General features: G+C 46.1%; 1 protein-coding gene across 1 annotated transcript in view; it reads right to left on the bottom strand.

The window, feature by feature from the left end:
* Positions 1-3134: 3134 nt before the first annotated feature.
* Positions 3135-19219, bottom strand: part of C1_2H1orf210 (chromosome 1_2 C1orf210 homolog) — a 235677-nt gene continuing 219592 nt past the window's right edge. The window contains exon 3 of the mRNA XM_078672358.1: positions 3135-10058. Within this exon, the coding sequence (XP_078528484.1) occupies positions 9700-10058 (359 nt within the window). The 3' untranslated portion in view covers positions 3135-9699. The remainder of the gene's footprint in view (positions 10059-19219) is intronic.

Below are 19219 nucleotides of genomic sequence, written 5' to 3'. Positions count from 1 at the left end.
TTTCGGTAGAAAGCTGCAAATAGGTCTGTGCAAGAATTCTAGTGCAAATGAGCAAGATTAAAAGAATGTTCCCGTTTTTTAAAAAATTTCTACGAAGTTAAAAAAACAATTCAATAATCCCAGAGTGTCAGAAAATGTTAAAACAGTTAAAACAAGGTGGCGGCAGAAACATACCATAACTCACGCTACGATCCGCGCGGTCCCATCCACCCGGTTTAAATGCACAACCGAAGTAATGTGGGGGGAGCCGGGCGCTAGGAAGCCTCCCGAAAAGACTAGAGCGCTAATCTTCAGGCGGGTCGGAAAACAATTCCTGACACCGCGTTAGCGCTCTAGTGGCATCACTGGCAGAGACGGCTGTGGCTGCCTACAGGCTAGCCCCCTGGAATAACCCCTAAAATTTGCAGAAATAATGGGGAAATTGCTTGTAGGGGCTCCCCAGCCTCATGGAATGCCCTGTGGCTCTGCTGTCCTTAAACCATTACAGATGGGAGTTCGCCGAAGAGATGAGACCCATCCAAGGGCATATCTGCCAGCGATGCATGGAGCTCGGGGCAAGTGTGGAAGTCTCTTCGGGAGTCAGTAAGGGACCGGTAACAGGTCCCTCAGGGACAGAGAGTGCCAGGGGAGAACCGGCTAGCGGTAACCTGAATGGAGACCCCCGCATTTCCAGAGCCCACCAGAGTAGGCAGGCAGCACACTAAAGATGTCCAGCTTGACCTCTCTGCATGCCTTGACTTGCTGTGAAATCGACAAAGTCCTATGGAACTTGGGGTGCATCAGGAGCAGCCGAAGTATATGTTCTGTCACTCACTTATGGGTCCCACAAGGACAGGCGGCGCTGGTGAAGGGCTTGCAAGTTGTAACTGGACTGGTCCCGTGGGGCCCGAATACTCTTGGCCTCTGTTTGGATCATATCGTGTCTTCTCAAGTCTCTCTGCCAGCCCCGCTATATGGGCAAATTAGTATCTTTCAATAGATTTACCATGTCATGCTCAATCGTGTCAGCCGTAAAGGTAGAGTCCTTGTTGATAGAAGGAATATTTGGGCCATGCAATTTATGTCAGGATACTTCTGCCTACAATTGACTGACATACAGCCTAGAGAAGGGTCTGCCTCCTGCTGTAAGCTTACTAAATCTATGACCCTCCAGATGGCATTGGACGCTGCAACAAGAACTCTAGCTGCAAGCTATGGCCTCAGCTTCCTTCTCATAAAAACAAATGGGCTATAAATAAAATCATGCAGGGAGCCTTAAAGCACACCTTTGATCCACAAGGAGCTAACTTAAGTCAGCAAGAGCTGCAGGCATGTGGGCCCATTTCTTAAGGTGCAAAGGGCATGGCTGCTTTTTTTTCTAGATGTTGACAGACCAAGCCACCAACATCAGCTCCACTTGCAGAGGAAAGACTCCAAGGGCCATCAGCAACACTACTCGCAACTCACGGGACAAGCTTCGAAAGGGAGAGATCCTCGCAGTCGGTTTCAGGTGACCGAGGCGATGTCAACAGCATTGAGACATGTGCCTCAGGAGACAGATCAGATCCCACAGGAATCCCAGGTTCATCCCCCAGGGCACATGCAGAGGGCCCGCCACCAAGCCGCAGGCCGGACTTCCCAGTGGACACTCAGATGCCTACTCTACCAGCACCATCTCTGGCTCTGAAGAGCACAGTTTTACACTGCATGTCCACCTATCAAGAGTTGATAAGACAATCTGCCGAATTGAGAAGCATATTATCAAGGGGCCGCAATAAAATGATCGCCACATTAGCGTCCGTTTTTGGCGCGTGTTTCCGTGATTTAGCACCCGCTTTGCATCGCATTGCTAATGAGATGCAAAGTAGCCGTGACTCAATAGACTACATGGGGAAATATCGCTAAGGCAGCTTTGCGATATTTACAACAATGCCCCAGCCGGTGTAGCGACAAACAAAATCGCGCTAACAAGCCATTAACGCTGGACTACTTTGAATGGCAGGTGGAATGTGGGGTTATGACCAAAGGGTCGTATCAGCAAGGTCAATTGCTGTTTAGCAGGGAACAGCGCTGGTTTTCCAGCGATGTTGGGACATTTCCCTGCTATCGCTGGAATTTTCATTGCCAATGCGCTAAGCGTTGTAAATACAGCGATAGCTTGGCAATGAATTCCAAGCGATAGCTGGTGATAGGGAAACTTGCGCTAGGCGCGGCCAGCGATGATTATCGCTGCTGCTTGTTAATATGCCCCTTAGTCTGATGAGATAGTTTTAACTTGCAGATGCAGATTCTGTGTCATCTGCCTGATTTTAAAGAAATAAACTCATTTTACTACAGGAATACTCATTAAACAGCACAAAGTGAACCTGCTGAGAGTCCACACGGATGGAGGTGGCAATCAATGGACTGAAATGGAGTCTGCTAAATATTTTGTAATCAGCCCTGGTTGAAGAAGACTGTACATTTGTGCATCTCAGTCCCCTTCACCTTATCTCAGAAGCTAGGGTTTGTTGGGGGTGTCAAAGGCATCTGGTGGAGCTAAAGCAACCAGTAAGCCAACACCACCATCACCACCACACCAGCCTCCATACGCGAGCCCTCCACAATAGAGCCGATGCCGCATCTGTGTTACGCAGAGGTCTTCAGCCGCCTGAGCTCCAGACAGAATATTTTAGGGTCCACCACAAAGGGCATTGTGGGTAACCATAAAGAGGTAATACGTGTGTGGTTACCCGCTGTGTGAAGTTGTACTCCACAACTCTGTATATATTTCTTATTTTTATAAGTATGTTAAACTTCATGAATTGGCTAAGCATTGAGGACACAAAGTGGCTGAAAAGTCTTACTAGTATTTCAGGGACAAAAAATCCAAAATTACTTATCTTGAAATAAAGTTTTGGGGAGATAATTTTAACACGAAACGTTTTTAGTGGATATTGTACCCTTGTGCACATTTTTGCAAAAGTCACTCTGTGAAATTGTGATGTCTGACACCTTTGTACATTTGGAGGTAACCAGCTGTGTGCACCTTACTTTCTACACTGGACACACTAGTGAAGAATAGAGTTCATGATTCCTGCTCAGCTAAGCCTCAGTGCACCGAGGGAGTGTACCCCTGCGTACCCCATAGAAGTATGTGTACAATAAAGCAGTCCAAAGTTTTGTCATTGTTTAATGTTACAAAAAGGCACATTTGCTGAAAAATCGATGACTTTTTTGTGCACATGCAATTTCAATTTTTGACAAAATGATTAAATAAGAAAAAAAATCCTGACTCTCAGTGTACGATGATTGGATGAGGAAGCTTTCTTCTAGGTTAGTGGCTAGAGACAAGACTCCTGCAGTTAATCGATCACAGACTCGTGTCACTCATCTGTGTGGAGCTGATCGGTTTCATTTGTAAAAATTATTCACCTGGTAAATATTAAACGAATACTTTAACCACTTATTTCGACTGATATCCAAGTATAGAGGAAAATTATATCCTGGAACTGATCGTATTTGCACTAGGCTGTGGGTGGTATTTGCACTGGGCTGTGGGTGGTATTTGCCCTGGGCTGTGGGTGGTATTTGCACTACGCTGCAGGTTGTATTTGCACTGGACTGTGGGTGGTATTTGCACTACGCTGCAGGTTGTATTTGCACTGGACTGCGTGTGGTATTTGCACTGGCCTGTGGGTGGTATATGCACTGGGCTGTGGGTGGTATTTGCACGGGACTGCAGGTGGTATTTGTACTGAGCTGCAGGTGGTATTTGGATTGGTCTGCGGGAGGTATTTGTACTGGGTTGCGGTGGCATTTACCCTGGGCTGCGGGGGGTATTTGCACTGGACTGCAGGTGGTATTTGCACTGGGCTGCAGGTGGTATTTGAATTGGTATGCTTGTGGTATTTGCACTAGGTTGCCAGTGGTATTTGCAGTAAACTGCTGGCGGTATTTGCACTGAGCTGTGGGTGGCATTTGCACTGGACAGCTGGTGGTATTTGGGCTGCAGGTGGTATTCCACTGGGGTGCGGATGGTATTTCCACTAGGCTCCGTGTGGTAATTGCACCTGCTTTAATAAATAAATGGGAGCAACATTCATAAACAATGTTTGCCACCATTTTGTAAAAGTTTTTGCCACAAATACAACATTTAACTACAAAAAGTAGAGTACTATGACATAGGTTCAGTGCCAAGCTTAAACAAGATGCATCAAGGCAGCCATTTTACAATGGCCGTGGGAAGCCATTTTACACTGGCCTTGGGAAGCCATTTTACAATGGGCGTGGGAAGCCATTTTACAATGGACGTGGGAAGCCATTTTACACTGGCTGTGTGAAGCCATTTTACAATGGCCGTGGGAAGCCATTTCACAATGGCCATGGTTAGCCATTTCACAATGGCTGTGGGAAGCCATTTCACAATGGACGTGGGAAGCCATTTCACAATGACCGTGGGAAGTCATTTTACAATGGCCCTGGGAAGCCATCTTACAATGGCAGTGGGAAGCCATTTTACAATGGCTGTGGAAAGCCATTTTACAATGGCCTTGGGAAGCCATTTTACAATAGCCTTGGGAAGCCATTTCACAATGGCCATGGGAAGCCATTTCACAATGGCCCTAGGAAGTCATTTCACAATGGCCCTAGGAAGTCATTTTACAATGGCCGAGGGAAGCCATTTCACAATGGCAGTTGGTAGCCATTTCACAATGGATGTGGGAAGCCATTTCACAATGGCCATGGTAAGTCATTTTACAATGGCCCTGGGAAGCCATCTTACAATGGCAGTGGGAAGCCATTTTACAATGGCCGTGGAAAACCATTTTACAACTGCAGTGGGAGATTCTTGGAAACAGAAACCCATGGGGAAGCAGCGTCCAATCAGAGAGCCTGCTCATCACCTAGACAGAGGTGCCCTGAGTAACCCTCTTCGAAGTTCATCCCAACGGGGAAGGGAGCAATGTCCCTATGTCTTTACTGGTTGAACGGCCGTAGCCTGCTTTCATCCAATCAGAGGTCATTGGGCCGAATTTAAGCATACTCTTTGTTGCTCTATATATGTTGCAGCAATCTGTTTCGCAGCCATTCTGCCAACGGTGCAGTTCGGTCTCTGAGACGTCAGGTCAGGAACATGTTAAGGATTTGGGGGACCCTGGGTCAAGCGTATTTTGGGGACCCATTTTTATAACAGCTTTAAATGTATGATCCAGTTTCGGTTCTTTCATGCCCTCTTGGCCAGGTCACTCACTGGCCCTGATAGTGAGGTATGTTTTCAATATTGTAACAGAGCAGCGGCACACTAATATTACTGCAAACAATCTTTGTGACATATGAATATGAGAAGTCCTGTTTTGATCTAAAAGAAACTTTTTTACAGATGTTGCATGAAACATAAACACAACATTTCTCTGCAAAATGTCTGTAGTAAACTCCCACACATCACGCACTTTCAAAATAAATGAAAGAAAAATGGTATTTGAAGCAATCTAAGAATCATTCAAGGTGATCAGGGCAAGACTCGCTTAAGGGGGTCGCCTAAAAGACTGGGGCCCTGGGCAAGAGCCCACTTTGCCCATGCCTTTAAACGTCTCTGCATCAGGCCAGAGTGTGGGATGATTCTTTTGTTTGTTTGTGGGCCTGCCAGGCTAGGTAGGTGGACTGGGTAGGACTGCTGATGATTTCTGATGAAAACAAAATCCTGCAGCAAGCTTAAATGGACAGAGTCTGACATATGCAAAACACGCTTATAGCATATGAGGACATGGGTGGCAGTTTTCTTTTTCCATGCCCTGCCCCCCCCCTCCCCCCCACCTTGCCAGGACAGCTCCACCTCCCCATCCTCAGGGTACATCTGACATCAAGTCAGGTCCCTGGAAGGTATATGTGACATGCTCTGACCATGTGATGCCCTCTTTTCAGCGCTGTGGTGCCAGTCTTCCAGCAAGTCATATACTGCCTTATGCAGCGGAGGTACTGACATCCTGCTGGTGACTGACCCCCTTTGAACTTTCTCAACTAAGCTGTGTCTTCCATTGTTTTATAGAATAGTTACCTTTGAAAGTGGTTTTAGGTTAGTGACTTAAGTAGTTTTGCATTAGTCTCCAGTTTTTTTTAGGTTGAGCCTAGACAGCGCACATGCGCTGTCTGCAAAATCTGGTGTAATGGGTATACAGAGTATAATCCCGCCTGCTGCTTGCCATTGGGTCAGTCCTATGTTGCTCTAATTTCCTGGCTCCCTATTGGCTTGGGCTTCCGAGACGTCACATCCGTTTCATGGCACGCAGCACTGACCAACTACAGTTTAGTTACGCTGCAGGGCTGCATCTGTTTTGTTTCAGGACTTTTTCATTTATCGTCATGGTGCCTGGTTCACAAGCCGCCATGCTTATATGTTTAGCCCGCATTTGTTCCAGTGCTGCCTTTTTCAGTGCAGCCGCATCCTCACGCTTCCGGGTGGCTACTCATGTCAGTTCTGGGTAACTAGTGCTGCTTCCTTCCAGGCAGGGCAGTTTCACCCGAATGAAGCCTCATTCCAGTGCGCTCTCGCCCAGCCCTTGCAGCCACTGTTTCCACGTGTATCGCTCTGGTTAAAAGAATTATCTCTTAAGGAAAGGTTACAATACCACAGGCTGTTACAAGGTGTCCCAGTAACAGCTTGTGGTACTGCCCCCCTTCCTTCATGTGGAATTTCTTTCTTCTTATGTATGCTACTGCTGGCATAATTTTAAACAAGAAAAAAAAATTAACATTTACAACACCTATAGCTCACATTTTCACTAATGCAAGACCTATTGCATTGCAAATGCTTGTTAGAACTTCTCACTGCTCAAAAGTTTGAAGTTTCTTGTATTTTAGCTCTTTCAATGCACTTGATTGCTTGCTTTTACTCACAGCAAAATGTTTCTCTAAGTTTGACTCATTTGCAGTTGAATATCACTAATAAGTGCATTGAAATGATGGAAACGTCAGACAACCAATCTGAAAACGTGGCAGCTGTGGTGTAAGTTATGATCTCCTACTTTTGCACTGACTTGCTATGCTATGAAAACTTGCTTTGGCTGGCACAGTCTCATTGCTCAAATGCGTGTAATTTCTGATATTTACATGCTTCCCTCACCTTCATGGTTTCATTTTGCCTTCTACAAAGTGTCACTTATAGTCATTTAAATGTCACTCATAATTACACTGAACTTTTGAAAATGTCACACACAGTAATCTGAAACCTTGGCAGCTATATATAAAGTCTTTTTGCATGGCTGGAGATGTTCTTTTCTGCATCTTCTCTGCTCCTTCACTCAAGACAGGAAGTTTCCAATTTCAAATGGCTTGATGTAGATTGAACACTTTCTCTGCAGGGCAGATTACACTTTGCTTGAGCTCAGCTGTATTAACTCTTCACTGAGTTTCATTTCAACAACTTGGCTTTTTTCACTTCATGTTTTTCTTCTTGTTCTTCTTGTATCTTTTAACCACTTGCACTTCTGGATGAGGTGTTGCAGATTTGGCCTCTGACACTGCTCAGCAGTTTCTAAGGGTAGTCAAAGAAATAAAAGACCTGATAACATCGCTCTCCATCTTCGCAAGAAACCTCAACACCTGGCTCTTCGACAGACCCCCTTCTTGATGGACTGGAACCAGTGAACCCACCCACCCCCCAGGACCTTGAGACACTTACAGGTGAGTAGTCGCGCTTAACAAACACCTGATTTGATTTGATCTTGGCGGACAGGGTTATTTCGCTTTGCAATTAGATCCTATGGAACTCACTCATAATACGGAGGACGTGATATCCGTCATGTTTGTAACAGAGTATCCCATCCACCAAGATTGTAATCAAGCCCAAAGTTTCCAAGTGGGGGATCGCTCCCTGTGTCGCCTCTAGGCATCGCTGAAGCTCAATCGTGACTCTCGCATGTCATGTGCCTCAGAGCGAGGACTCTTTCTGTGTCCATGATATCCTCACTGCAAGGAAAGGTGTGTCCCTTTTTATTCACTCACTTCCCACACTATCCTCTATCTTATCACACTTCGTAAAGTGATATACCAAATTTTAGTAAGTCCCTAAAAGGCTTCGTTGGGTTGGACACGACGAATGCACCACATCTGAACCCCAAACTGGACTTCCCTCCCCTATTCTATTTCTATTCCAGGTGGTCTTCTGACCTTTAACCTCACATATTGATTGCCTCCTTCTTCTTCACTGTCTTTCCATGTGCCTCTCCTGGTGACTTCAACCCGATAAGTCAGCCGAACAAAACTCCAAACCGTGATGACACAACCCAATGCACCTAAGTCTCTTATCCTACCTAACCCACAGAAGCCTCAGCCCCCAACCCTTCACTTCTGAGGTAAGGATGTAGGAAAAAAGCGCAAGTCATATGCAAAAGGAAATTCAATGGTAAAAAGCATGGAAAATTAATTATAGTTTAAAAGATCAAGCTAGCAGGACTTTCACTCAGTTCCAGGAGTGTTCGGGTGGATTGCTGTGGCACCACGCCCCAGTGTCCTCTTAAGTGATGACAAGGCCTGGGAGTCTTTCACTCAGTTCCAGGAGTGGTCGGGTTGATTGCTGTGGCGTCACGCCCCAGCATCCTCACAAGTGATGACACGATCCGGGAGTCTTTCACTCAGTTCCAGGAGTGATCTGGTGGATTGATGTCGCGCCACGCCCCAGCGTCCTCTCAAATGATGACAAGGCCTGGGAGCCTTTCACTCAGTTCCAGGAGAGGTCCGGTGGATTGCTGTGGCACCACACCCCTGCGTCCTCTCAAGTGATGACAAGGTCTGGGAGTCTTTCACTCAGTTCCAAATGGTCCAGTGGATTGCTGTGGTGCCACACCCCTGCGTCCTCTCAAGTGATGACAATGCCTGGGAGTCTTTCACTCAGTTCCAGGAGTGGTCGGGTGGATTGCTGTGGCACCATGCAGCAGCGTCCTCTCAAGTGATGACAAGGTCTGGGAGTCTTTCACTCAGTTACAGGAGTGGTTGGGTGGATTTCTGTGGACATGTGTAAGAGGTATCTTCGAAGGGGACACCTGAGCCTGACTTGGTGAAATGGTCCAGGGAGGAGAGATGGCAGGACCCAGCGATATCTCAGATGGTGGACGTGTGTAAGAGGTATCTTGGAAGGAGACACCTGAACCTGACATGGTAAAATGGTCCGGAGAAGAGAGATGGCAGGACCAAGCGATATCTCAGATGTTGGACATGTGTAAGAGGTATCTTGGAAGGAGACACCAACATGGTGAAATGGTCCAGGGAGGAGAGATGGCAGCACCTAGTGATATCTCAGATGGTGGACATGTGTAAGAGGTATCTTGGAAGGAGACACCTGATATGGTGAAATGGTCCAGGGAGGAGAGATGGCAGGACCCAGCGATATCTCAGATGGTGGACATGTGTTAGAGGTATCTTGGAAGGAGACACCTGAGCCTGACATGGTGAAATGGTCCGGAGAAGAGAGATGGCAGGACCCAGAGATATCTCAGATGGTGGACATGTGTAAGAGGTATCTTGGAAAGATACACCTGAGCCTCAGATGGATACTGGTGCGGTGAGTAGGCATCGGCCAGACCCAGCAGTCTCTGAGATGGTCAACATGTGTAAGAGGTATCCCAGCAGGACCCACTGGTACCTCAGGTAGTACACATGTCTGTGAGTTCTTGCCTTAGGTCCCGCTGGCACTTCAGATGCCAAACAGGTCAGTGATGTGATGCTTTAGACCCCACAGGCCCTTTAGACAGTGAAGAGATCATCCCCATCGTCTTCCTCTTGCAGCGTGTCACCTGGCTGGATGTAGTTGTCCTCAATGAAGCCATCATCATCCTCCGCCTGAGGGAAGGCCTGGTGTCGCCCATCCACCTGCCTCCTCGCCAGGGTTGCGTCTGAGAGATCCGCCTCAGACTGATGCATGGAGTCACTCTCAGGAAGAGGCTGGTGTCTATAACTGGCAAAGTAGCGGTGGAAGATCTTGCATTTGGCGACAATGGCGATGAGGACGGAGATGCTGATGGCAGCAGCGATGAAGCCCACTAGGTAGGGCCAGCTGCTCCCGCCCGCAGCTGTTGGCAGCTCAGTCGTGGATGGTAGACCTGCTGTGGAGAGAGACAGAACAGGAAGAGGCAGTCAAAATTGTGTACAGAAGACAGAATGGAATCTTGTTATACCTATCAGTTAATTGTACAGAATGAATGACACAATCCTTTAAACAAATGTTAATTTGTGATTTAATTATTATTGGTGAATTCAAATCCTTAGAATACTTCAATATAACAATTTGTTTTCAATAATTCATGAATATTATCCAAGTTATCTCTCCTCATTTGATGAACTGAACTCTACATGTTTCAGAATTAACACTTCTTTATTAGAGGTAATTGAGAAATATTGCATTTAATAATGCATATACTCCCTCCACTTGGGAATGAGCAACGCAATCCTCCTGGAGTCCACGGGGATGGGGACGAACAATCCCGTACCCGATTCCCACTTCGTTCCAGTTGGAATTCTAGGCCTCTTCCTAACCATCAATCCAGACCCCGTAGGTTTCAGCTCTCGGCTGAGTCCACCTTCGCTCTTGTACTCTCGTACAATGGCATGGGGTCATTTGCCTCCTCTAACACCACTATCAACATCCCTGTTATCTCCTCGGATCCTGACAAGGAACCCAGGGTCAACCTCAGATCGGTTAATAAGGAAAACCTACTCCAAATTACTACTGCTCATCAGTAAGAGATTAACACCTCCCTGCACATTAATTCGATGCTGATCAACTACGGATCGGCCCTGAAACATGCTGCAGACATCTCTGCACTATTCTAAGCGCAAGACTTGGACTTACTGATTCCCACCGAAACCTGGCTCAATGAGGCCTCCTCCACTGTTCTTGAAATCTTAGTCCCGCCTGATTATGCCATTATCCGATGTGAGCGTCAGGGGGGCATTGCTTGCATTCATCGCTCCAGCCTAACTATAAAACAATCTCTGAAGGTTCTGCTATCTTCCTGTGAGCTACGAGTAACAGAAATTTGGAACAAGGGCAAGGTTGTCTGTGTGCGTCAAGTGATTTTTCATCCACCGGGTGACAATTTGATCTTCATAGACCAAATCATGGCGTTATTAGCTCATGTTCGGATCAACTATACCATATCTTCCTCGGAGACTTCAATCTCCAGTGGAATGACACCAATGATCTTTTAGTCAACTCCTTTAAGTCTTTCCTCTCGGATCTTAACTGCTCTCAGGTTTGTAAGGGACCTACCCACAACAAAGGCACAACCCTCGACGTCATTATTGCTAGAGACGATATCATTCAAATAGATGACATCCTTCCTTGTGACTGGTCGGACCATCATCAAATTGCCTTCCACATACTGGAAAAGACCACTCACCGAAATGGACAACTGCTTAAAGCTAAACAATTGTCTCACAACAAGAGAGACTCAACATCAATGATCTTACTGCCATCACTAGGAATAGACTTCAGCCTCCCCCTGACATGACTAACCTTGATGATCTTTCGGATGACTACAGTAGCACTGTGGCTAATATCTTTGACGCCATTGCACCAAAACAACATAAAAGGATCAAACAACCCAAACTGACGAATGCTGTAAACATAGGCTTTCAGAGAGGCTCTGGAGAAATGAGCCTTCCACAACTAGCCTCTATCAGCTAAGTAAAATAAGTAGCGCCTCCAACAAAAAAATCTGCATTGCTAAAATGGACTATTTCAGGGAGCAGCTGAACAGTGCTAAAAATAGACCCAAGATGCTATTTGAAATCATCAAATGGCAAGTAAACCACACTTCCAACCACAACCTAGTGTCCTTGATTCCGCTTCCCAGTGGGGAGGACTTCACAGTGCACCTCTCTGAAAAAAGTAGGAAAATTGAACAGGAGCTGCATCCTGACACTCCCATGGTGCCACCTCTAATCTACACTACATCATCAGTGGAGCATGTGGATCCTTTGGCAGTCTCCTTACTGCTTGGTTGTTCTCCCAAAAATGATGGCTTTTGGAACTCCTTTATTCTACCAGATTGCACAGAACTACTCCCAGTTATGGCAACTCTAAAACGGGCCAATCACTTCAATGATCCACTGCCTGCTAAATTTTTTAAAGACCTCAACTCGGCCATTCTACCTCTTTGGTCGAGGATCATTCATGAATCTCTCCTGCAGGGGAACATCCCTGATTGCCTAAATATTTGGCAAGTAACTCCCATCCCCCAGAAGCCCAACTCGGATTTATCTAATTGTACTAACTTCTGACCGATCACCACCAGCATGACGCTAGCCAAAGTGCTCGAGATATGTGTCCACAAGCAGCGCTGCAACCATACAGAGAAATTTCAACTACAGGGCATAGTACTGCAACTGCTCTAACTCACATTGTGGATGACGCCCTGAAATCCATTGATCAAAATGTCCCTTGTCTTCTGATCCTTCTTGACCTGTCTTCTGCAATTAACACCATCAAACATGGAAACCTGATTAAGCTTCTTCAACTGAGGATGGGTCTCTCAGGACTGGTCCTAAAGTGGTTTGCCTCTTTCGTACATACCCATACACAAAGGATTAAAATCAACCAGTCCCTCGCATCCAGTACTCCGGTCAGGATTGGGGTTCCGCAAGAATCCGCACTCTCGCCCACACTCTTCAACCTCTTTGTGGAACCTCACACTGTCATTCTGAACCATTCTCACATTCATTACTACATGTACACGGATCACACACAACTTTCCCTGAAGATCTCCTCTCTGGATGACATTAAAACTTTAAATGAGGCTCTCTCACAAACTCAACAATGGTTAGCCCAGAACCATCTTTTGTTGAATACCCTCAAAACTGAATTACTGTGGAATGCCTCACACAACCACTCTGCACCTATCCTGGAATGACTAAAACAACTCACAGCCCTTATCTACGCACCTCATGTTGTTGATTCCACTTAATCGCTAGCCATTACCTTGGACAAATACCTTAATATACAACCTCACATCAGTGCCACTATTAGGGGTGCCAACTTTCATCTGAACACCCTTAAGAAAATGAAGACTTTCCTTCCGCCAGATGACTTACAGCCTGCAGTTCAATCCCTGGTGATCACACAACTTGAATATGGTTTGGTGACCCTTACAGGGCTTCCTAAATCGAGTTTGCGATATCACGCTCAATGTATCGGCCAGGCTCATCACAGGCACCAAAAAACACGATCGCATCACACCGGACCTTGTGCAGCTTAACTGGCTGTCTATTGAAGCCAGGATCTGATTCAAAATAGCTTGCCTCACGCATAAAGCCCTGCATTACATACTCCAGCCTATCTGGTGAACAAGCGTGTTCTTTCTGGCTCCGGTCGGAACTTAAGAAGTACGTCAACACTACTCTTGAAACCTCCTAAATTCAAAAAGAAAATGATGTGCAAATGTACTTTCTACGGTCTTGTTCCTAGAATTTGGAACGCTCTTCCTACGGAGATTAGAGCCAATCCTTCCACTGCCTTTTTCAAGAAATAGGCCAAATGGCTTTTCCTGAGTGAACATTAAATACATCATCCTGTACTCTCTTTCAAGTCCCCATGTTGACAGATTTGTCATTTATCCCAACATATCTTTCTATATTTATTTTTGATTGGTTGGTAAATTGTTAATTTACACTAGGGCCCTTCCGGAACTATACTAGAAGAATACTTCTTGCGCCGATAACAGATTTGGAATTTATTTTACTATGTTGCGACGAGTCACTCTATGATTGTTTTGCTGAATGTTACAAGAAATATATTGCACTATATAAGAAACTGAACTTTCGGGCCCATTACCTGCTACCTGATTTTGTTTGTTTACTTGTTGTTGTTTTACAGTGTTGACCTCCATTAGACTGGATTTATTCATACTTTTGCCTTTGTGTACAGCGCTCTGATACCCACAAGGGTCATGTTCGCGCCTTATAAAACTTTTCAAATAAATAAAGAACATATCATTTGTTTTGTCAAAGTCCTTTTTATTGTAATTTTTGCAACTTTTACATCCAGCATTTATGATACAGAAAACAGCAATATGATACAGTGAGCTATTTCCTGCTTCAGTTTCCTACTTAATGGCACCGGCCTGTGTCTTCTTAATCATTACAGTTGTATTGTTCAAGCCTTATAAAGGCAAAGTAAACCCGGCCTCCCTCTTGCCCACCCCCCCATCCAAACCTTGAACTAAGTAAACAGAACTAAAGAAGTAAAATATAACAATATAAGTTACTCAACCGGAGAAGCCGAGACTGGACTATATTTATGTATGGCTATACAGATATAGAGGAAGAGGCCTGGGGACGGGGACATCATTCCAGCAACTCTGTTATCTCCAGGGCAAACAGCTAGAATTGAAAAAGATGCAGTGCCCTTGTTCTGGACGGGCACGCCAGCAGTGGCAACCCAGTTGAAAGATAGCTGGTTAAGGAACCTCAAGTATATTTAAAAAAATGTAAATAGTCTCGAATGATGTCACTTAACCTCTCCAAAGTTCGTGCCTGCTAAAGAAGTGCGTGCCACTGTGTGGTAGAAGGTGCCTCAGCTTTTTTCTAGGCTGCCGCCACTGCCATTTTGGCTGCCCCCAAACATAGCCACATGATACCTTTATCTGCCTTTGTCTGGTGTTTTAGGGAATCTGACCTGAGCCCTAATAGCACAGAGAAGATTGTATCTGTTATGGGATAGCTCAGTATCTCCTTTATTTGGGCTAGAATTTCGGGCCAAAATGGACAGATGCTCGGGCAATCCCACCAGATGTGGCGAAAGTCCCCCATTAGACCGCAGCCCCTCCAGCAGAGATCCGAAGTGTCAGGGTAGATTCTTTTCAGTTTTGTGGGATATAGGTACCAATCGTATAATAATTTGTATTGTGCCTCTCTCAGGTGAAGGGAGTGGTTGTGTTTATGTATATCCCTCCATAACAAATGGCACTCAAGATCAAAGATGTCGTGGCCCAGAGTGCGATCCCAGAATGCCATGTGTCGTGGAGGTTGGCCCTGTAGGGAGCATATCAGTTGCGAATAAAAGAAAGATATGATGCCTTTGGTACTTTGGATCTTTTTCACGTATGCTTCAAGTGGAGTAAAAACCCTTGCGCTAGCTTCCCTTGTTTCTGGGTGCAGGGCCCAGTGTCTAAAGTTGTTGGTAGTGGAAAAATACCTCTTTTGTTATATTGAAGTCTCGTTGACAATGTTCAAAGGTGAGGATATCAGAATTGTGAAATAAATGTGATAGTGTCAGGCACCCCCCTCTCTCACACCTGGGAGTAAACCTGGCGGGAACGCTGGATTGAAGTGTATGGGGGTGAAGGGAGAGGGGAATGTTGTCCAGGGTGATTTTGTCATCCCATACCCTCAAGACTGTTCCCATTGGAGGACTGATATAGGCTTTGGCAGAGCGGTCTATTTTGTGTTTCCACAGTAGATCCCATATGACTCTCCCCACGATTGCCCTATCCATGTGCAGCCAATGCTTATCTGGTTCCCTTTGTGACCACTCAATAATGACTCGCAGCTGCGGTGCCTTGTAGTACAGGCTGAAATCAGGAATCCACAACCCTCCCTCCGGTATGGGTCTCCAAAGTAGCTTAAAGGGTAAACTTGCCAGTTTATTCTGCCATATGAATTTGTTGAGCAAAGTTTTGAGTTTGTCCAAGTACCCTGTTTCAATTCAATGGGTAGACACTGGAACAAGTGGAGGAATCAGGGAAGTAGACTCTGGAACACGTGGAGGAATCGGGGAAGTACTACAATTTTTAGGTCGAGCCTGTAGGCAGCGAGCATGCGCTGTCTCTATGGCGACGATCTATTATGATTTTTTTTTAAACTCAGGAGGGGCTTTTAGCCCGCCCACACTCACCATTGGTTAATAGCATCATCACTCTCTTTTGTTGCCTCCTAATTCGGCAGAAGTCACGGTAGGCCACTTCCTGTTGCTTGTGTGGAGCACCACTCAACATTTATCTCCCCGCTACGCCGTGATCTATGAGGTGAACACTGCTACGCGGCAGATCTGCGTGCATAACATGCCTAGATGTGCAAACACGCAGTGAAAAGCAACCGCAGACAAGCTAGCGCCGAGGCTGCACAAAAAGATTTCAATTCTGCTTGATCATGTGGATTCTAAAAGGTAACAGAGGCTTTGATAATCATGAGACATACTGCCTCCTGCTCTGTGCGACTCCAGGTCTGAGAGGACTGGCCACAAGACGCTAGTCCGGCAAGAAGCTGAAACAATGCAGAATAAAAGTGCAGCGCTGAAGTTTTATGAAATACCACATTTCAGTTAAACTAAAGGTGAGTACAGGTTGATTATACACCAACAGGACATTAAAGCAGTATTTTAAACTCCGGTGCTACTGTAAAACAGATGCACAAAACTGTATTTCTACCAAGTCGGCAGACTCTTGTGCAAGGAAGACCCACCAGGCCATCGCCACTGGGATTTGCCATGCACATGTCACTGATTTGGGTAATATCTCAGTCAAACAGCTGCAAACGCGCATTATTACCTATTATTTTATAAAAATAACACGGAATGACATCGCCAATGTGATCTGCACCAGGAACTTTGGCTGCCATATTCTACCCCTAAATGTAAATAGTCCCGGCAAGTCTCCTGTTCAGTTATTATTCGGGGGAAACAAAACAAACCTGGGGCATGTTTACAAGGGCTTCATCTCTGCTTTTTTGGCTTAACAAGCCAAAAAAGCGGAGATAAAACTATCACCATATTTACAAGACGGTGCAAACATGCATAATCGCATGTTAGCACCCTTTTTCTCAACGCCTCCCTTTTCAGCTCTAATGAGATGCAAAGTGGGCGTATCCCGGATGGACAACCTTGCAAATATCGCTGATGTTCACAACGCGATATTTACATGGCTGCCCCAGCATTTTAGCACGGTTTAGTTTTTGGAGAAAACAGCTGTTTTCTCAGGAGTCCGAGTCATCCTATATGACAACCCCAGCCTACTCAGATCTTGCCCTTAACGACACATGTACCCCATTTCTGACGCAGACATGTCCCTACTTGATACTCTACCCTCGCACTTATGGGCGAAAGCTGACTCAGACGTAGGACGAATGATGATAGACCCAGTGCATGTGACTGTACGACAGGACGCGACCCTACCGAAAGTACCCCAGAAGGCGAGAAAGCACTGATTGAAATAATACAGTCACTAGTAGATGCAGGAGTAGTAGAAGAAGTAGTAAGCAACATCTGCAACAGACCAATTCTACCGATCATCAAAAGGCAAGGAGAGGGAGATGAGAAAGCGTACCACTTCATTATCGACCTACGAGAGGTCAACAAGATAGTTGTGCCACAGTACCCTGTAGTCTCTGACATCACCACCATCCTGACCCTGATCCCTTCCACTGCCACCACCTTCACTGTCATCGAGCTCAAAAATGCATTCTTCTCCATACCCATTCACTCAGACAGCTGCTACCTCTTCGGATTCACCCTAAGATCCCGCTTGTATAGATTTTGTCAAGCACCGCAGGGGGACACCAAAAGCCCGAATATCTATAGCCAAGCGCTCAAAAGACAGCTAGATGCAGTTCAGTTACCGGACGGAATGGTGTTGATACAGTATGTCGATAATACCCTTTTAGCAGCCGACACCACTCCACTTGCAATCACAGCCACCATCCAGCTCCTACACTTCCTTGCAGAGAATGGTCACAAAGTTTCCCGAAAGAAGTTGCAGTTTTGTAAATCCCAAGTGACATATCTAGGACATCTCTTATCAAAGGAAGGGAGGAAACTCACACCTGACAGAATCCAGACTATCCGAGACACTCCCGTCCCTAAGAGCCATAAGCAAGTCCGCTCTCTGGTAGTCCTCACCTCATTCTGCTGACAGTGGTTGCCGAACTTTAGTCTCATTGTTAAGCCCCTACTTTCCCTTCTAGCCAAAGATGTTCCCTTTCCTCTCCCTTGGACCCCTGAATGCCAGACCTCTTTCAAAAAATTGCGAGACGCCCTTTGTTCGGCGCCCGTTCTAGGAACTCCAGACTACTCCAAACCATTCTCCCTTTTCACACACGGAAGAGAGGGATGTGCATTATCTGTCCTGACACAATCGATTGGCCCCAAACAGCGCCCTTGCGCCTATTTCTCAGCCACTCTTGACACCGTAGCCAGAGCATTACCAGCTTGCCTACGAGCTTTTGCAGCCGCAGCAGTTTCGATACGACAGAGTAAAGGAATTGTGCTTTCCAACCCCCTTACAGTGTTAGTACCCCATGCTGTTGACACCCTCCTGAATCAGACCAAGACCCAGCACCGGACTAGTGCACGACAGACCGGATACGAGTTGACCCTGTTGGCACCACACATTACCCTGAAACGATGCACCACTCTTAACCCGGCTACATTGTTACCACTGCCTGAAAACGACCCTAACGTAACTCCCCTACATGACTGTGTGACCCTCACCGACGAACAGACGAAGAGTAGAGTAGACCTCCGAGACACTGCCTTCCCAGAACCTGACGGAGAACTATGGGTAGATGGCTCATGCATCAAACTCCCCGATGGCACCACCTCAGCCGCATATGCCATCACCACAGCCCAACCATTATTGAGACAGCCCGAATTGCCCAGCGATCCGCACAGGCGGCAGAACTGATTGCCCTCACACAAGCATGTATTTTAGCAGCAGGGACGACAGTAAACATATACACGGACAGCCAGTATGCCTTCGGGGTAGTTCACCATTTTGGGCTCCTATGGAGAGAAAGGGGATTCCTGACCTCACACGGCACACCGATCCTACATGGAGATCTAGTCTCCGCCCTGACCGAAGGAGTCCTCCTCCCCAAACAGCTAGAAGTAATCAAATGCCAAGCACATAAGAAAGTAACGGACATTATAGGACAGGGAAATGCACTAGCTGACATCACTGCTCGAGCCACAGCTGAAAACAGAACGACAACACGAATGTATGTGACCAGGTCACAAGCAGAGAAATGGACAGACGCTAGGACCACTATAAGAGATATTCAACTGACGAGTACACCACACAAACTGACTTAATGGGCTCGGGTGGGACTAATGGACGATGAAGGCTGCTGGAGGACAAAGGACAAAGACAAATGGCTGTTACCCAATGCATATATGATCCCCATTTTGACCATGGCACACTTACCCGCACACATATGATCCGCTCCCATGACCGAACTGATTACTAGAGTATGGCATAATGACAGGATAGCAGAT

The sequence above is a fragment of the Lissotriton helveticus genome, chromosome 1_2 (assembly GCF_964261635.1).
Source record: "Lissotriton helveticus chromosome 1_2, aLisHel1.1, whole genome shotgun sequence".
In the NCBI taxonomy this organism is placed as follows: Eukaryota; Metazoa; Chordata; class Amphibia; order Caudata; family Salamandridae; genus Lissotriton; species Lissotriton helveticus.
The sequence above is the reverse complement of the archived record's forward strand: the minus strand, read 5'-3'. Positions and strand labels throughout refer to the sequence as shown.